The sequence below is a fragment of the Callithrix jacchus genome, chromosome 22 (assembly GCF_049354715.1).
Source record: "Callithrix jacchus isolate 240 chromosome 22, calJac240_pri, whole genome shotgun sequence".
Taxonomy (NCBI): Eukaryota; Metazoa; Chordata; class Mammalia; order Primates; family Cebidae; genus Callithrix; species Callithrix jacchus.
The window spans coordinates 2,979,688-2,996,350 of record NC_133523.1 but is presented as its reverse complement, the minus strand read 5'-3'; the positions used below and the strand labels follow the sequence as shown (position 1 = coordinate 2,996,350).

General features: G+C 56.1%; 1 protein-coding gene across 22 annotated transcripts in view; it reads right to left on the bottom strand.

The window, feature by feature from the left end:
* CELF5 (CUGBP Elav-like family member 5) overlaps positions 1-3,974 on the bottom strand; it is a 76,306-nt gene extending 72,332 nt beyond the window's left edge. For 12 of the 22 annotated variants that reach the window (XR_008478770.2, XR_008478771.2, XR_008478769.2 and 9 more), the window contains exon 1: positions 3,621-3,974. Coding sequence is in view for 8 of the 22 variants with exons in the window: in XM_078361489.1 (XP_078217615.1) it covers positions 3,621-3,879 (259 nt within the window). In the remaining 14 variants the exon portion in view is untranslated. Of the gene's footprint in view, positions 1-1,910; positions 2,177-2,516; positions 2,860-3,620 lie in introns of those variants that run through there. The other 10 variants (XR_013531235.1, XR_013531234.1, XM_078361484.1 and 7 more) reach the window with 2 other exon arrangements.
* Between the last annotated feature and the right edge of the window lie 12,689 nt (positions 3,975-16,663).

Here is a 16,663-nt window from a genome sequence, read left to right as displayed (position 1 = left end):
TCTGGATGAGGAGGTCTGGCAGGAGCAGCTTGTGGGCTCCCTGTGGTCCTCCATCTCTCTGCAGCCCCCTCCTTCTCTGGGTCCTCACCTCTCTCACTCTCTTAAAAGCAAATCCAGCACCCCAAGGCCTGCCCTCTTTGGGGGGACCACCTGGCTGCCGCCCTGTCCCCGTACCCCTGCCCCACTCCTGGACAAGGCCTCCCGCCTTTCTCTGGGTCTCAGCTTGGCCTCTAGGAATCCGGCTGCTCCCACGCCGCCTTCAGGCAGGCCAGCTGTGGCTGTCAGGTGTCACGGGCCCCTCCGTCCCCAGCACCATCTTTGGGGTCCCACTCTCAGCTTCGGGGAACCTGTCACCCCTATGTCACACAGATATAGGCATGGGTGCTCCCCCGGCCTGGGAGGAAGGCAGGGAGGAAATGCGGGCCTAGCTGTGGTCAGACTGGGACCCAGGATGTGTCTCTCCAGTCCTCAGTTTCCCAGAAATGCGCTGTCACTCCGGAGCCCACCTCCACCTTCCATGAGGACATCAAACAAGGCCCTGCCATGTGGAGGCCAAGGAAGGGCAGAAGCTGGTGCCAGCTGACCCACCCCCCGGCTTGTGCCAGGAGCCCGTGCCCCTCCAGGACGTTCTCATCCCACCCCAGCCTACTCCTTACAGATCTCTTGTGCCCAGTCCCACGGGCCCCGCCAGCATCCGAAAGGGATTTCTCTCCAGGCCTGAGGTCCACACCCCCACGGCGCTGCCTCTCTGAAGAGGCACATTCTACCACACCAGGGTTCCCAGAAACAAGGCCCTAGTAAGGTCAGTGTTGGTGGCAGGTGTCTCAACTCACTCCTTTCCCTAAGAATCCTGACTTCCCACTCACCATTCCATCTCCCTTTGGCCAAGGCCCAGAGAGGGCAGTCAGTAACCAGGAGCCACACAGCTGAGCCCCAAACGCAAGCCTGGATCAGAGATGCTGATTCTGCAGACACCCCCACCTCCTCCGTTCCCCTCACCCCTTCGTGCCAAGCACCCACGGGCAAAGCCCAGGTAAAGTCCAGCCAGGCCCCGCACAGGCGGGGATTCACTGGCCCGAGGGTACCGGGGGGGCTGCACCCATTTTCAACACCAGAGAAAGCCCCTGTATCTCACACACTGACAGACCCAGGACCCCTAAAACGCGGAGGGCGATCGCCGGCTGTCATGGACATGGCCTCTCAATTCTCACCCTCCTAGGAAAGCCCGAAGATGGGAAATACCCCCGAGGCATCCCAGGGACCTCAACTTTGTCCAACCTGTAAAAAACCACTGGGCTGGTGCCATGGCCCTGCTGTCGACAGCAGGGAAACTGAGGCTCAGGACCGGGTGAAAACCCAGCCCCAGCCCCTCCCTCACCCCTCACCTCTCCCTTGTCCAGATTTCCCAGAGATTTAAAAATAAGAAGAAGAATTCACCAGGGTTCTCCAATCCCTGCACCCCCATCTGTCTCTCCAAACTAGAGCTCAACCAGCAGGCTTTCAATGCAACCTTTTGGGGGGCCACGTGGACTCCCCCATCCCACGGGAATCTTTCTAGAAATGGGTGTTTCCAGTATGCCAGGGGGTGGGGGCGTGTGGGAAAAGCCCACCTATCACCTCTGGACCCCAGAGATTGAGTTCCGGGGGCTGCATGGGAGCCCCTCTGCCCTCCTAGGCCACACGGAGGAGTTAGATTTTTCAGGCCCAATTTTTTTTTTTTTTTTGTGATGGTTGGTTTTGAAAAGAGATGGGGAATGGGGAGGGGTTTCTTTCCTCTCCCTTAAGATACCAGCTGGAGGGTCTAGCTGGAGTGACAGGCCTGGGCTCCATCTCACCAGACCCTCCCTAGGGCCTGCTTGAACCCATCATTCATTCATTCATTCATTCAATAAACATGCATTCATGCTTACCCGGCGCAGTGCTGGGGGAAAAGTGGGTCTAAAATAGGTCATGGGCCCCGGTCGGTCCCCAAGGCCTCTCAGGGTCTTCCTGGAGGATGGGGGGGACTGGGGGTGTCCAGGACGAAGCCTCTGAAGTGCCCACCCCCAGCCCCCAACACCTGATGGGAAGGCTGTCAAAGCCACCCCAGTTCGGACGCTGGGCCCGTGGTGGGAACCAAGGGCTGGGGACACAATCGCTGGACACCCCCATCCGCGATGCCAGGGAGGGAGAATCCGGCGGGAGGGGGGCAGACAGGCCTGAGGCCGCCCACGCCTCCGTCCTCCTCCCCGTCCACCCCAGGATTTGGGCTCTGCCCAGATGGACACGTCCAAGCTCATTGTCTTGGGCCTGAGACCCCAACACATTGCTAAGAGGCTCGGCCAGTTTCAACTTGAGCCCAAGGTGGAGGCGGGGGAGGGGGAGGGCAGAGAAATGGAGGAGAGAATGCTGATCCTAGCGGGGTGGTGGGGCCAGAGGGTGGGCGGCAGACACGGGGAGCCTCTCCGTCACCCCAGGCGAGGCCAGGCGCGTCCCCCCAAGCCGGGCGCCCCCAATCCGTCTTTCTTTGTAGTTACCGATCAGCCTGGGGTCCTGGGCATCCGTGTCCCCCGCGGCCAGACCTGCCCCGCCGGCCCGGCTTTGTGAAAACAACCAGAGCAATGGAGTCCGCAGGTGCAAACTTCCCCGACGGGGCCTGGGGAAGCTGAATGAATGGGGGGTGGGGGTGGGCAGGGAGGGGTGCCGGGGTTCCCGAGGCTCCCCTGGCAAACGGGCAGGAAAGAGTGGGTGAGGGAGGGAGGAAGGGGTGGGGGTCTGGGGGATGGAAGGGTGAGGGAGGGAGGGAGGGAGAGAGAGGGTGCTGTGGGGGGAAGGATGGGAGGTCGAGGGAGATGGGAGAGAAGAGAAAAGGAGAGAGAGGGAGAGAGAGAGGGAGAGAGAGAGAGAGAGAGGAGATGCCGGAAGGTGGGGAGGGAGGGAGAGGGGGCGGAGGAGGGGAGGGGGCCCGCTCGGATCTGTCAGCTGCACCCCCAGAGGGGGGAGGAGGGGTGGGTGGGAGGGAGGGGGTAGGAGCCGAGGCTCCGGCAGAGGCAGGCAGAGGAGGGAGGTGAGCAGGAGGGATGGGGACGGGGACGGGGACGGGGACGGGGATGGGGACGGGGACGGGGATGGGGATGGGGACAGGGATGGGGACAGGGATGGGGATGGGGACGGGGACAGGGATGGGGACGGGGATGGGGATGGGGATGGGGACGGGGATGGGGATGGGGACGGGGATGGGGACGGGGACAGGGATGGGGACGGGGATGGGGATGGGGACAGGGATGGGGACGGGGACAGGGATGGGGGCAGGGATGGGGACAGGGATGGGGACAGGGATGGGGACGGGGATGGGGATGGGGACGGGGATGGGGACAGGGATGGGGACGGGGACAGGGATGGGGACGGGGACAGGGATGGGGATGGGGACGGGGATGGGGACAGGGATGGGGATGGGGACGGGGATGGGGATGGGGACGGGGATGGGGACAGGGATGGGGATGGGGACGGGGACGGGGACGGGGATGGGGACGGGGACGGGGACGGGGACGGGGATGGGGATGGGGACGGGGACGGGGACAGGGACGGGGACGGGGAGATGCCGGAGCGTGGGTGGGGGCGGGGAGGGGCCGGGCGCCCACCTTTGTGCATCCCCGTGTAGGGGTCTTTGAGCACCGTGAGCTCGTAGATGCGGCCGAACTGCTCGAAGAGCGGCTTGAGGTCCTTCTCGTCCAGGTGGCGCGGGATCTGGCCCACGAAGAGTTTGATGGCGTCCAGGTCCTTCATGCCGTCGGGCTGCACCCCGGGGGGCTCGGGGCCGCTGCTGCCCACGGGCGAGGGCCGCGGCTGGAGGAGCTGCTGCTGCTGCCGGCGCGCCTCGCTCTCCGTCAGGCGGGCCATGGCGGGCGCGGGACCGAGCCGGCGGCGGGAGGACTCGCAGCTGGAGCGGCGGCCGCGCCTCCCGCCTCCCTCCCGGGCCCCCGCGCCCTCCTCCCGCCCGCGCCCGCCCCGGCAGCGGGACCACAAAGGCGGCTCCGCAGCGGCCCCTGGCGGCCGCGCCGCGCGCATCCCCGCTCCCCCCACCACCACCGCCCCCCCCAACGCCGGGCCGCGCGGGGAAACTGAGGCCGGCGGGCCCGGGCGCCGCCTACGGGTGGGCGAGGGCGGAGCTGCGAGCGGGACCGGGCCTCAGCCGGCTTCCCGGGGACGTGGGGCGGGGACTCGCCGGCGCCCGTGAAGGGCAGGAAAAATGTCACAGGTCGCCGGGGGGGGGGGGGGGGTTCCGTGGGGGGGGCCTTGCGCATAGAAAGCGCCCCAGACCCTTTAAGTGGGTGACTCATCAATGGTGTTAATAACACTAATAATAGGGCCTGTCATCCCAGCACTGTGGGGGGGGTCACAAGGTCAGGAGTTCGAGACCAGCCTGGCCAACACGGCGAAACCCCGTCTCTACTAAAGACACAAAAATGAGCCGGGCGTGGTGGCGAGCGCCTGTCATCCCAGCACTTTGGGAGGCCGAGGAGGACGGATCACTTGAGGTCAGGAGTTCGAGACCAGCCTGGCCAACACGGCGAAACCCCGTCTCTACTAAAGACACAAAAATGAGCCGGGCGTGGTGGCGAGCGCCTGTCATCCCAGCACTTTGGGAGGCCGAGGAGGACGGATCACTTGAGGTCAGGAGTTCGAGACCAGCCTGGCCAACATGGTGAAACCCCCCCCCCCCCCCCGTCTCTACTAAAACCACAAAAATGAGCCGGGCGTGGTGGCGAGCGCCTGTCATCCCAGCTACTCGGGAGACTGAGGCAGGAGAATCGCTTGAACTCGGGAGGCTGAGGTTGCGGTGAGCCGAGATCGCACCACTGCACTCCAGCCTGGGTGACAAGAGCAAAACTCCGTCTCAAAATAATAATAATAATAATAACGCTAATAATGATGAATCAACGGCAAGAGGGAGAGAGTCCCCACTATTCACGACAGCACAGGAGAACGCTAAAAGTGTCTTCCAGTTCTATAGGGTGCTTACGCATAGTGTCCTTGGCCCGTCAGTAATGTCACCAACGGGAAGGAATGCTGGCGCTCACTCATCATAACAGGACAGGAGAAACGCTGGCAGTATCTCTCCCAGCTCTCGAGTGCCCGTGACCCTGCATGTATGAAACGCACCGAAATATTAATAATAACGATAATAAGGGCTGGGTGCGCCGGTTCACACCTGTAATCCCAGCACTGCGGGAAGCAGAGGCAGGAGGACCATCTGAGCGCAGGAGCTGGAGACTGGCCTGGGCAACACAGCGAGACCCCATCGCTACAAAAAATAAAAAAAGCATTAGCCAGGCGTGGTTGATGTGCACCTTCGGTCCCAGCTACTCGGAGGCTGAGACAGGAGCATCTCTTGAACCCGGGGAGACTGGGGCTGCAGTGAGCCATGATCGCATCACTGCCTCTGGTCTGGGCGACAGAGTAAAATCTTGTCTCAAAAAAACAAAAACAAAAACAAAAAAAACACTTTTTTTCTCTTTTTTTAGATGGAGTCTCTCTCCATCACCCAGGCTGAAGTTCAGTGGTGTGATCTTGGCTCACTGCAACCTCCCCCTTTCAGGTTCCTCCTGCCTCAGCCTCCTGAGTAGCTGGGATTACAGGTACACTCCGCCACACCCAGCTAATGTAAAATTTTATTTATGTGTTTATTTGTTTTTGAGACAGAGTCTCGCTCTTTCACCCAGGCTGGAGCGCAGTGGTGCGATCTCGGCTCACTGCAACCTCCGCCTCCCAGGTTCAAGCGATTCTCCTGCCTCCTGAGTAGCTGGGATTACGAGCCCGCCACCACACCCAGCTAATTTTGTATTTTTAATAGATATGGGGTTTCACCGTGTTGGTCAGGCTGGTCTCAAACTCCTGACCTCAGCCACTCAAAGTGCTGGAGTGAGAGGTGTCAGCCAAAGCACCCGGCCTAAAATTTAATTTTTATTTATTTATTTAATTTTTGAGACAGGCTCTTGCTCTGGAGCCCAGGCTGGAGTTCAGTGGGGCAATCTCAGCGCACCGCAACCTCCGTCTCCTGGATTCAAGTACTTAATTCTCATGCCTCAGCCTCCTGAGTAGCTGAGATTACAGGCACCTGCTGCCACACCTGGCTACTTTAAATTTTTATTTATTTATTTATTTATTGAGATGGAGTTTCGCTCTTGTTACCCAGGCTGGAGTGCAATGGCGCGATCTCGGGTCACCACAACCTCCCCCTCCTGGGTTCAAGCGATTCTCCTGCCTCAGCTTCCGGAGTAGCTGGGACTACAGGCACGTGCCACCATGCCCAGCTAATTTTTTGTATTTTTAGTAGAGACGGGGTTTCACCATGTTGACCAGGATGGTCTCAATCTCTTGACCTCGTGATCCACCCGCCTCGGCCTCCCAAAGTGCTGGGATTACAGGCGTGAGCCACGGCGCCCGGCCTAAATTTTTATTTTTTATATAGATTTTTGAGACAAGGTCTGGCTCTGTCGCCCAGGCTAGAGTGTGGTGGCATGATCATAGCTCTCTGCAGCCTTGATCTCCTGGGCTAAAGCAATCCTCCCGCCTCAGCCTCCCGAGCAACAGATGTGCACACCACCGTGCCTGGCTAATTTTTAATTTTTTTTGTACAGATGGGGTCTTGCTATGTTGTCCAGGCTAGATCCAAATTTCTGGGCTCAAGCGATCCTCCCGCCTCGGCCTCCCAGAGTGCTAGGATGACAGGCGTGAGCCACCGCACCAGGCTTTAAGGAACATTTTGCGGTCCGTCCAGCCAATGGAATGTGACTCAGCCGTGAAAAACGATGGGACTCTGACCCAGGCCCTAGTGGAGAGGCACCTTGGGAACACCCTGCTCGGCGAGAGGCGCCAGACGCAGAAGACCACACCGCGTGTGATGCCATTTGTATGAAACCCCCACCCGACTTAGAGGGGAAACGGGGGTCCAGAGAGCTTAAGTGGCTGGTGTAAGATCACACGGTAGGAGAGCTGGGATTTGAACCCGGCATCCAGACTCTGGAGCACACACACCTCCCCCCCCGTCCCCTCCCATCTCCCCACGCAGCAGGCAGCTGAGCCTCAGTTTCCTTATTTGCCAAGCACGACCAAAGAGAGGGGAGAGGGGCCAGGTGCGGTGGCTCACGCCTGTAATCCCAGCACTTTGGGAGGCCGAGGCCGACAGATCACCTGAGGTCGGGAGTTCAAGACCATCCTAGCCAACATGGCGAAACCCCGTCTCTACCAAAAAATACAAAACTAGCCGGGCGTGGTGGTGCACACCTGTAATCCCAGCTACTCGGGAGGCTGAGGCAGGAGAATTGCTTGAAACTGGCAGGTGGAGGTTGCGGTGAGCAGAGAGTGCCCCATTGCACTCCAGCCTGGGCAACAAGAGCGAAACTCCGTCTCAAAAAAAAAAGAAATAGAAAATTAGCCGGGCATGGTGGCGCACACCTGTAATCCCAGCTACTCGGGAGGCTGAGGCAGGAGAATTCCTTAAACCTGGGGGGTGGAGGTTGCAGTGAGCCGAGATTGTGCCGCTGCACTCCAGCCTGGACGACAGAGCGAGACTCCCTCATCTCAAAAAAAAAAAAAAAAGCTGAAAAAGAAAAAGAGGATATGGTGAAGGCCCTGGTCTGGTGTGGCTTCGGGAGCTAAAATGTGGTCTTAGCACAGTGCCTGGGAGCTCCTAGCACTCAGTGAATGGATATTTGTCACTGCTGTTCCTGGCAGCCTCCTGGCCGCCCCCGGATGGAACAGAACATCAGGGCTGGGCGAGGGGTCAGGAGTCCTCCCACAACATCCTGCTCCTCGGCCCAGAACACACCCAGGTGGTTAGGCTCAGCTGAGGCTTGGCCGGGCCCAGCGTGGCACGGGGGGCTGGTGGAGTCAGCCAGGAGACACACGCTCCGTCTCCATGGAGACTCAAGCAGGATGCTGGGAGCCCTGAGCACCTCCAGCGTTCCGGGAGAGTCCTTAATAAGAATTTAAAAAATCAGCCGGGTGCGGTGGCTCACACCTGTAATCCCAGCACTGTGGGAGGCCGAGGCGGGTGGATCACGAGGTCAACAGATCGAGACCATCCTGGTCAACATGGTGAAACCCCGTCTCTACTAAAAATACAAAAGTTAGCTGGGCATGGTGGCACGTGCCTGTAATCCCAGCTACTCAGGAGGCTGAGGCAGGAGAATTGCCTGAACCCGGGAGGTGGAGTTTGCAGTGAGCCAAGATCGAGCCACTGCATTCCAGCCTGGGTGACAGAGCACAGAGCAAGGCTTTGTCTCAAAAAATGAAAAAAAAAAAAAAAAAAATCTCGCCCGCAATTCCAGCACTTTGGGAAACCGAGGCGGGAGGACTGCTTGAACCCAGGAGCTCCAGATTAGCCTAAACTGTAACATAGCAAGACCCCATTTCTACAAAAAAAAAAACCCACAAAAATTAGCCAGTTGTGATGGCGTGCTCCTGTGGTCCCAGCTACTCGGGAGGCTGAGGTGGGAGGATCGCCTGAGCCCAGGAGGTCAAGGCTTCAGTGAGCTGAGATTGCAGCTCCAGCCTGGGCAACGAGAGCAAAACGCCGTCTCACAAAAAAGAAAAGAAAAACTCACAAACGCCTTGAGCCAAAGATGCGCTTTCTTCAGCCTCTTCCTCCTCTTCCTTCTGAAATAAGAGCCCAGTGGAATTTGGGTCTGACTTCTGAGCTCTCAAATCCAGCATTCCGGCTCCTGAATGTCACCCCCCGCCCCCCTGGCTGGGCTGAGGGGGTGGCTCAGCACGGAGAGCGGGGAGGCTGTGGGCGTGGGTACGTTTGGATAGCACAGGCCGCCCTGACTTGTTAGCGGATGAAGTCTGGTGGGCCTCATGCCATGTTGCTACTGAGGAAGTAAACAGCCTGGGAGTGGCCGGGCGCGGTGGCTCACGCCTGTAATCCCAGCAGTTTGGGAGGCCGAGGCGGGCAGATTACCTGAGGTTGGGAGTTGGAGGCCAGCCTGGCCAACATGGTGAAATCCCGCCTCTACTAAAAATACAAAAATTAGCCAGATGTGGTGGCAGGTGCCTGAAATCCCAGCTACTCGGGAGACTGAGCCAGGAGAAAGGCTTGAACCTGGGAGACGGAGGTTGCAGTGAGCTGAGATCACGCCGCTGCGCTCCATCCAGCCTGGGTGACAGAGCAAGACTCTGCAGGGGTCTCGGGGGCGGGCTGGGGGACCTCCAGCCAGGAGCTGGGCTCTCCGGAATTGAGTGACTTCATTGGCCTACCCCAGGCCCTTTGCACTGACTCGACCTCTTCCGCACCGTTTCTCACGAGCACGGCTGGAGCCAGAGCCTGCTTCCTGCGCCTGAGCACAGCAGACGTTGGGGCCAGATCCTTCTCTGGGTGGGGCTGTCTTGACCCACTTCATGCCAGGAGCACCCTCCCCCAAGTTATGACAACCAGAAATGCCTCCAGGCATTGCCAAGTGCCCCTTGGGGGCAAATCGTACCCAGTTGAGAAGCACTGTCCTTGAATGCCCTTCCCTCGGATCCCAGCCCTCCCCACTCGTCCATCTCAAGGGCACCCTGACCTCCTGCTGCCCATGTCTCCTTGGTCCTTACCCTGTACTGATTTTTTCTTTTTCTTTCTCTTTCTCCTTCCCTCCTTCCCTTTCTTTTTTCATTTTTTTTTGATAAGAGTCCTGCTCTGTTACCCAGGCAGGCACAGTCTGGCCCACTACAACCTCCACCTCCTGGGTTCAAGTGATCTTCCTGCCTCGGCCTCCCAATTAGCTGCAACTGCAGGCTTGTGTGCCACCACGCCCAGCTCTTTTTTAATTTTTAATTTTGTGTAGAGACAGGGTCTTGCTGTGTTGCCCAGGCTGGTCTGGAACTCCTGAGCTCAAGTGATCTGCCACCTCAGCCTCTGGAATAGCTGGGACAGCAGGTGCACGCCACCACCATCCCCAGCTAATTTTGACATATTTTGTAGAAATGGGGTCTCACTATGTTGCCCAGGCTGGCTTCAAACTCCTGGACTCAAGTAAGCCCCCTGCTTTGGTCTCCCAAAGTGCTGGGATTACAGGCATGAGTCACCATACATGTCCCCTGAGCTGTTTTTCTTTCCGCTCCCAGCTCCATTTCCAGGACACTGCTGAGGCATCACCACCTTCAGGAAGACCTCCTGGATTTCCAGTCTGAGGCCCCTCTGGCTGCCAGTATCCCCCCATCACTGCTGTGTTCACCCTGACCTCCTTGGCCTGCAGGCTCAGCTCTGCAGAGAGGGTGACCAGGTCCGGGGCCACCGCAGGCTCCCTCCCAGCCCATGGCCTCCATGTGCCCAGCCCTGGGGCAGCACACTGGGCTGGGCTCACCAAACATGTAGTGACATGAACGGCAGTGGTTAAAAGGGATCTTCGGCCGGGCGCAGTGGCTCACACCTGTGATCCCAGCACTTTGGGACACCAAGGAGGGTGGATCACCTGAGGTCAGGAGTTCAAGACCAGCCTGGACAACATGGTGAAACCCCATCTCTACGAAAAATACAAAAAACCAGCCGGGCGTGGTGACAGGCGCCTGTAGTCCCACCTGCTTGGGAGGCTGAGGCAGGAGAACTGCTTGAACCTGGGAGGCGGAGGTTGCAGTGAGCCAAGATTATGCCACTGCACTCCAGCCTGGGTGACAGAGAAAGACTCAGTCTCAAAACAAAGTGGGGTGGGGGGAGAGCTGCAGGCCCTTTGTTCTCTTCCTTCTCCTTGGATTTTTCTTTCTTCTTCTTTTGAATTTTTCGTGTCTTCCCACGACGACCGGGAATCACTTTGGTATCCAGAAAGTCTAAAACTTGAAAACAGGAAGGGAAGCAGAGTCGACTTAGCAGCCACGGCTGTCAGATGGAGGATTCGGGCATCGAAGCCAACACAGTTTATTCTTTCCTCTTCGGTACCCAAAGGAATTCAGAGCTTCTCAAAGCCAACTGGGCTCCCCAGCTGCCTGGTCTCAAACCCACGCCATGCGGCGTTTCTGCCACGCCGGCCAGCACGTGGACACCCTCCCAGGCCCCCAGGCCCGTCCAGCTCATGGTGACACTGACTGTTCATTTCCCACGTACCAGGCACAACAGTGTCTGCCATCCCACTTCCCAGAGGGGCAGATCGAGGCACCTGGAGTTTCCCAGAATGCAGCAGCTCATGCTTTCCACCTTCACGGTGGAAAGACCAGAGCTCTGGGCTGGTCAAAGCCCCGGGGGACTACTTTTCATTTATTTATTTATTTTTGAGACAGAATCTCGCTCCGTCGCTCAGGCTGGAAGTGCAGCGGTGCGATCTCGGCTCACTGCAACCTCCACCTCCTGGGTTCAGGCGATTCTCCCGCTTCAGCCTCCTGAGCAGTTGGGACGACAGGCGTGCGTCACCACACCTGGCTAATTTTTGTATTTTTCGTAGAGATGGGGTTTCACCATGTTGGCCAGGCTGGTCTTGAACTCCTGACCTCGGGTGATCCACCTGCCTCAGCCTCCCAAAGTGCTGGGATTACAGGCGTGAGCCACTGCGCCTGGTTTATTATTTTTTTCTTTTAAAACAGTGATAAAATACGTGTACCAAAATAGTACACTTAACCATTTTGTATTTTATTTCATCATTTTGAGACAAGGTGTTGCTTTGCTTCCCAGGCTGGAGTGCAGCAGTGCAGTCATGGCTCACTGAAATCTCAGCTTCCCAGGCTCAAGTGAGCTCTAGTGATCCTCCCACCTCAACCTCCCCAGTACCTGGGACTCCAGGCTGGACCTGCAATGCTGGCTAATACTTTGATTTTCTGTAGAGATGAGGTCTTGCTGTGTTGCCCAGGCTGCTGTCAAGCTCCTGAGCTCAGGCAATCTGCCCACCTCAGCCTCCCGATGTGCTGGGATTACAGCCACTGCGCCTGGTTTTTTTTTTTTTTTTTTTTTTTTTTTTTTTGAGACTCATTCTCGATCTGTCTCCCAGGCTGCAGTGCAATGGTTCAATCTCAGCTCACTGCAACCTCCACCTCCTGGGTTCAGGCAATTCTCCTGCCTCAGCCTCCCGAGTGGCTGGGATTACAGGCACGCGCCACCATGCCCAGCTAATTTTTGTATTTTTAGTAGAGAGGGGTTTCACCATGTTGTCCAGGATGGTCTCGATCTCTTCACCTCGTGATCCATCTACCTCGGCCTCCCAAAGTGCTGGGATTACAGGCGTGAGCCACCACGCCCGGGTGTAATTTTATTTTTAAGTTTTTTTTTTTTTTTTTGTCGTGTCTGTTTTTGGAGACAGAGTCTTGAGTGCAGTGGTGCGATCTCTGCTCACCGCAACCTCAGCCTCCTGGGTTCAAGCGATTCTCCTGCCTCAGCCTCCTGAGTAACTGGGATTACAGGCACCTACCACCACACCCGGACAATTTTTGTAATTTCAGTAGAGACAGGGTATCACCATGTTGGCCAGGCTGGTCTTGAACGCCTGGCCTCAAGCAATCCACCTGCCTGCCAAAGTGCTGGGATTGCAGGCTTTTTAAAAATGGTAGCCACCCTATGGGTGTGAGGGGCACCAGGACTAGTTGGTGTTTTCCCTGATATCAGCCAGCTCTCTTTAAAATGCTTAATTTTGCCAGGTGGTGGCTCACCCCTGTAATCCCAGTACTTTTGGGAAGCCCAGGCAGGAGAATCGCTTGAGCCCAGGAGTTCCCGCTCAGCCTGGGCAACAAAGAGAAACCCTGTCTCTACCAAATTACAAAAATACAAAAATGAGCCAGGCGTGGTGGCACATACCTACCTTCCCAGTGACTTGGGAGGCTGAGGTGGGAGGATCGCTGAAGCCTGGGAGGTCGAGGCTGCAGTGAGCCACAATTCCGCTACTATATTCCAGCCTGGGTGACAGAATGACGCTGTCTCAAAAAAAAGAAAAGAAAAGAAAAAAGGCCAGGCACAGTGGCTCTTGCCTGTAACCCCAGCACTTTGGGAGGCCGAGGTAAGCGGGTCACCTGAGGTGGTCGGGAGTTCAAGACCAGCCCGGCCAATATGATGAAACCCGTCTCTACTAAAAATACAAAAATTATCCAGGCGTGGTGGCAGGTGCCTGTAATCCCAGCTACCCAGGAGGCTGGGGCACCAGAATCGCTTGAACCCGGGAGGTGGAGGTTGCGGTGAGCCGGGTCACACCACTGCACTCCAGCCTGGGCAACAAGAGTAAAATTCTGTCTCAAAACAAAACAAAATGAAAACTCTTAATTTCTCTTAAAGGAAAATTTACATCGCTGGCTTCAGAGGGAAACAAGGTTTATTATACACGCAATAAAAACCACACTTGTTACATCTGAACTGGACACTCTCTTTTTTGGTTCAAAAAAAGAGATCAGCAATTACAGGAGTTAAGACCCCACAGCAACCTAAGAGACACTTTCTCCTTGACTTAAGGTGGAACTGAACTTCGGGAGGCTGACGTGGGAGGACTGCTTGAGCCCAGGAGTTCCAGACCAGCGTGGGCAACATAGTGAGACCCCGTCTCTACAAAAAGTATAAAGATTAGCCAGGTGTGATGGCCCCTGTCTGTAGTCCTACCTACCGGGGAGGCTGAGGTGGGAGGATCACTTGAGCCCTGGAGGTCGAGGCTGTTGTGAGCTATGATTGTGGCACTGCACTTCAGCCTGGGCAAGAGTGAGGCCATGTCTTGATTAGAGAGAGAGAGAGAGAGAGAAAGAGACTTGAAAGGGATTGGCCTGGGCAAGAGTGAGGCCATGTCTTGATTTAAAAAAGAGAGAGAGAGAGAGAGAAAGAGACTTGAAAGGGATTGGCCTGGGCAAGAGTGAGGCCATGTCTTGATTAAAAAGAGAGAGAGAGAGAGAGAGAGAGACTTGAAAGGGATTGGCCTGGGCAAGAGTGAGGCCATGTCTTGATTAGAGAGAGAGAGAGAGAGAGAGAGAGAGAGAGAGAGAGAGAGAGAGAGAGAGAAAGAGACTTGAAAGGGATTGGCCTGGGCAAGAGTGAGGCCATGTCTTGATTAGAGAGAGAGAGAGAGAGAGAGAGAAAGAGACTTGAAAGGGATTGGCCTGGGCAAGAGTGAGGCCATGTCTTGATTTAAAAAAGAGAGAGAGAGAGAGAAAGAGACTTGAAAGGGATTGGCCTGGGCAAGAGTGAGGCCATGTCTTGATTAAAAAGAGAGAGAGAGAGAGAGAGAGAGAGAGAGAGAGAGAGAGAGAGAGAGACTTGAAAGGGATTGGCCTGGGCAAGAGTGAGGCCATGTCTTGATTTAAAAAAGAGAGAGAGAGAGAGAAAGAGACTTGAAAGGGATTGGCCTGGGCAAGAGTGAGGCCATGTCTTGATTAAAAAGAGAGAGAGAGAGAGAGAGAGAGAGAGAGAGAGAGAGAGAGAGAGAGAGAGAGAGAGAGAGAGAGAGAGACTTGAAAGGGATTGGCCTGGGCAAGAGTGAGGCCATGTCTTGATTAGAGAGAGAGAGAGAGAGAGAGAGAGAGAGAGAGAGAGAGAGACTTGAAAGGGATTGGCCTGGGCAAGAGTGAGGCCATGTCTTGATTAAAAAGAGAGAGAGAGAGAGAGAGAAGGAGACTTGAAAGGGATTGTATTCGTCAGGGTTCCCTAGAAGGAAGAAGTCATGGAATATAAAGGGGGCTTTATTAATTATTAACTAACTCTCACTGTCACAGGGTCCCATGACAGGTCATCTGCAGGCTGAGGAGCAAGCAGAGCCAGTCCGAGTTCCAAAACAGAAGAACTTGGAGCCCAACGTTCGAAGACAGGAAAGCATCCCGCACGGGAGAAAGACGCAGGCTGGAGTGCAGTGGTGAGATCTCTGCTCACCGCAGCGTCCACCTCCTGGGCTCAGGCAATTCTCATGCCTCAGCTCCCAACCAGCTGGGGCTGCAGGTGCATGCCACCATGCCCAGTTATTATTATTTTTGTATTTTTAGTTGACATGGGGTTTCACCATGTTGGCCAGGCTGGTCTTGAACTCCTGACCTCATGATCCACTCACTTCAGCCTCCCAAAGTGCTGGGATTACAGGCATGAGCCACCGCGCCTGGCCAGTCTTGCTTTTCACATTTTTCTGCCTGCCTATATTTTAGCCGCACTGGCAGCTGATTAGATGGTGGTGCCCACCCAGATGAAGGGTGGGTCTGCCTTTCCCACTCCCTGACTCAAATGTTAGGTCTCCTTCCGCCACACCCTCCCGGACACGCCCAGGATCGACACCTCGTATCCTTCGATCCAATCAAGTTGACACTCAGTATCAACCGTCACAGGGAATCTCAAGCAGTTTCTTCCGAGGGAGAGAAAGCCAAGGCCTAAAACGCGGTGGCTCACACCTGAAATCCCAACACTTTGGGAGGCTGATGAAACCCCATCTGTACAAAAAATACAAAAATGAGCTGGGTGTGGTGGCGCGTGCCTGTAGTCCCAGCTACTCGGGAGGCTGAGGCAGGAGACTGGCATGAACCCCGGGGACGGAGGTTGCAGAGAGCCAAGATGGTGCCATTGCACTCCAGCCCAGGCAACAGAGCGAGACTCCATCTCAAAAGAAAAAGAACACTCATGGCAGCTCACAGTCACCCGCCCTGTATCAGCTAGATACTGCTGTGTAACAAGTTATCACAAATGGAGCAGCTTGAAACAACACACATACACTCCAAATCTCAGGGTCTCAGTGGGCTGTGTTGCTGTTCTGGGGCTGGGGGTGTGTCGTCCGAGCTCAAGGTGTTGGTGTCCCAGTTTTCTTGCTGGCTGTCAGCCACTCTCAGCTCCTGTCATAGCCAACAGTCCCTTTCTCAGGCAGCTCATATCAGGAGTGTTTCCAACTGTCTTGATTTTTTGTTTTGTTTTTTTTCTGCCTTGCTTTTTTTGAGATGGAGTTTCGCTCTTGTTGCCCAGGCTGGAGTGCAGTGGTGCGATCACAGCTCACTGCAACCTCCGCCCCTTAGGTTCAAGCGATTCTCCTGCCTCAGCCTCCCACGTAGCTAGGATTACAGGTACCTACCACCACACCTGGCTAATTTTTGCATTTTTAGTAGAGATAGGCTTTCGCAATTTTGGCCACACTGATCTTGAACTCCCAACATCAGGTGATCTGCCTGCCTCAGCCTCCCAAAGTGCTGGGATTACAGGCATGAGCCATTGTGCCCAGCCCATTTATACCCACTTTTCCTTTCTTTCTCTCTTTTTTTTTTTTTTTGAGATGGAGTTTCGCTCTTGTTACCCAGGCTGGAGTGCAATGGTGCGATCTCGGCTCACCACAACCTCCGCCTCCTGGGTTCAGGCAATTCTCCTGCCTCAGCCTCCTGAGTAGCTGGGATTACAGGCACGCGCCACCATGCCCAGCTAATTTTTGTATTTTTAGTAGAGACGGGGTTTCACCATGTTGACCAGGATGGTCTCAATCTCTTGACCTCGTGATCCACCCGCCTCGGCCTCCCAAATTGCTGGGATTACAGGCGTGAGACACCGCGCCCGGACCTCTTTTCTTTTTTTTTTGAGATGGAGTCGCACAGGCTGGAGCGCAGTGGCGCGATCTCCGTTCACTGCAACTTTCCCCTCCTGGGTTTAAGCAATTCTGCCTCATCCTGCCAAGTCGCGGGGATTACAGGTGCCCGCCACCACACCCGGCTAATTTTGCATCTCTAGTAGAGACAGGGTTTCACCATGTTGGCCAGGCTGGTCTCAAACCCCTGACCTCCGGCAGTCTGCCAC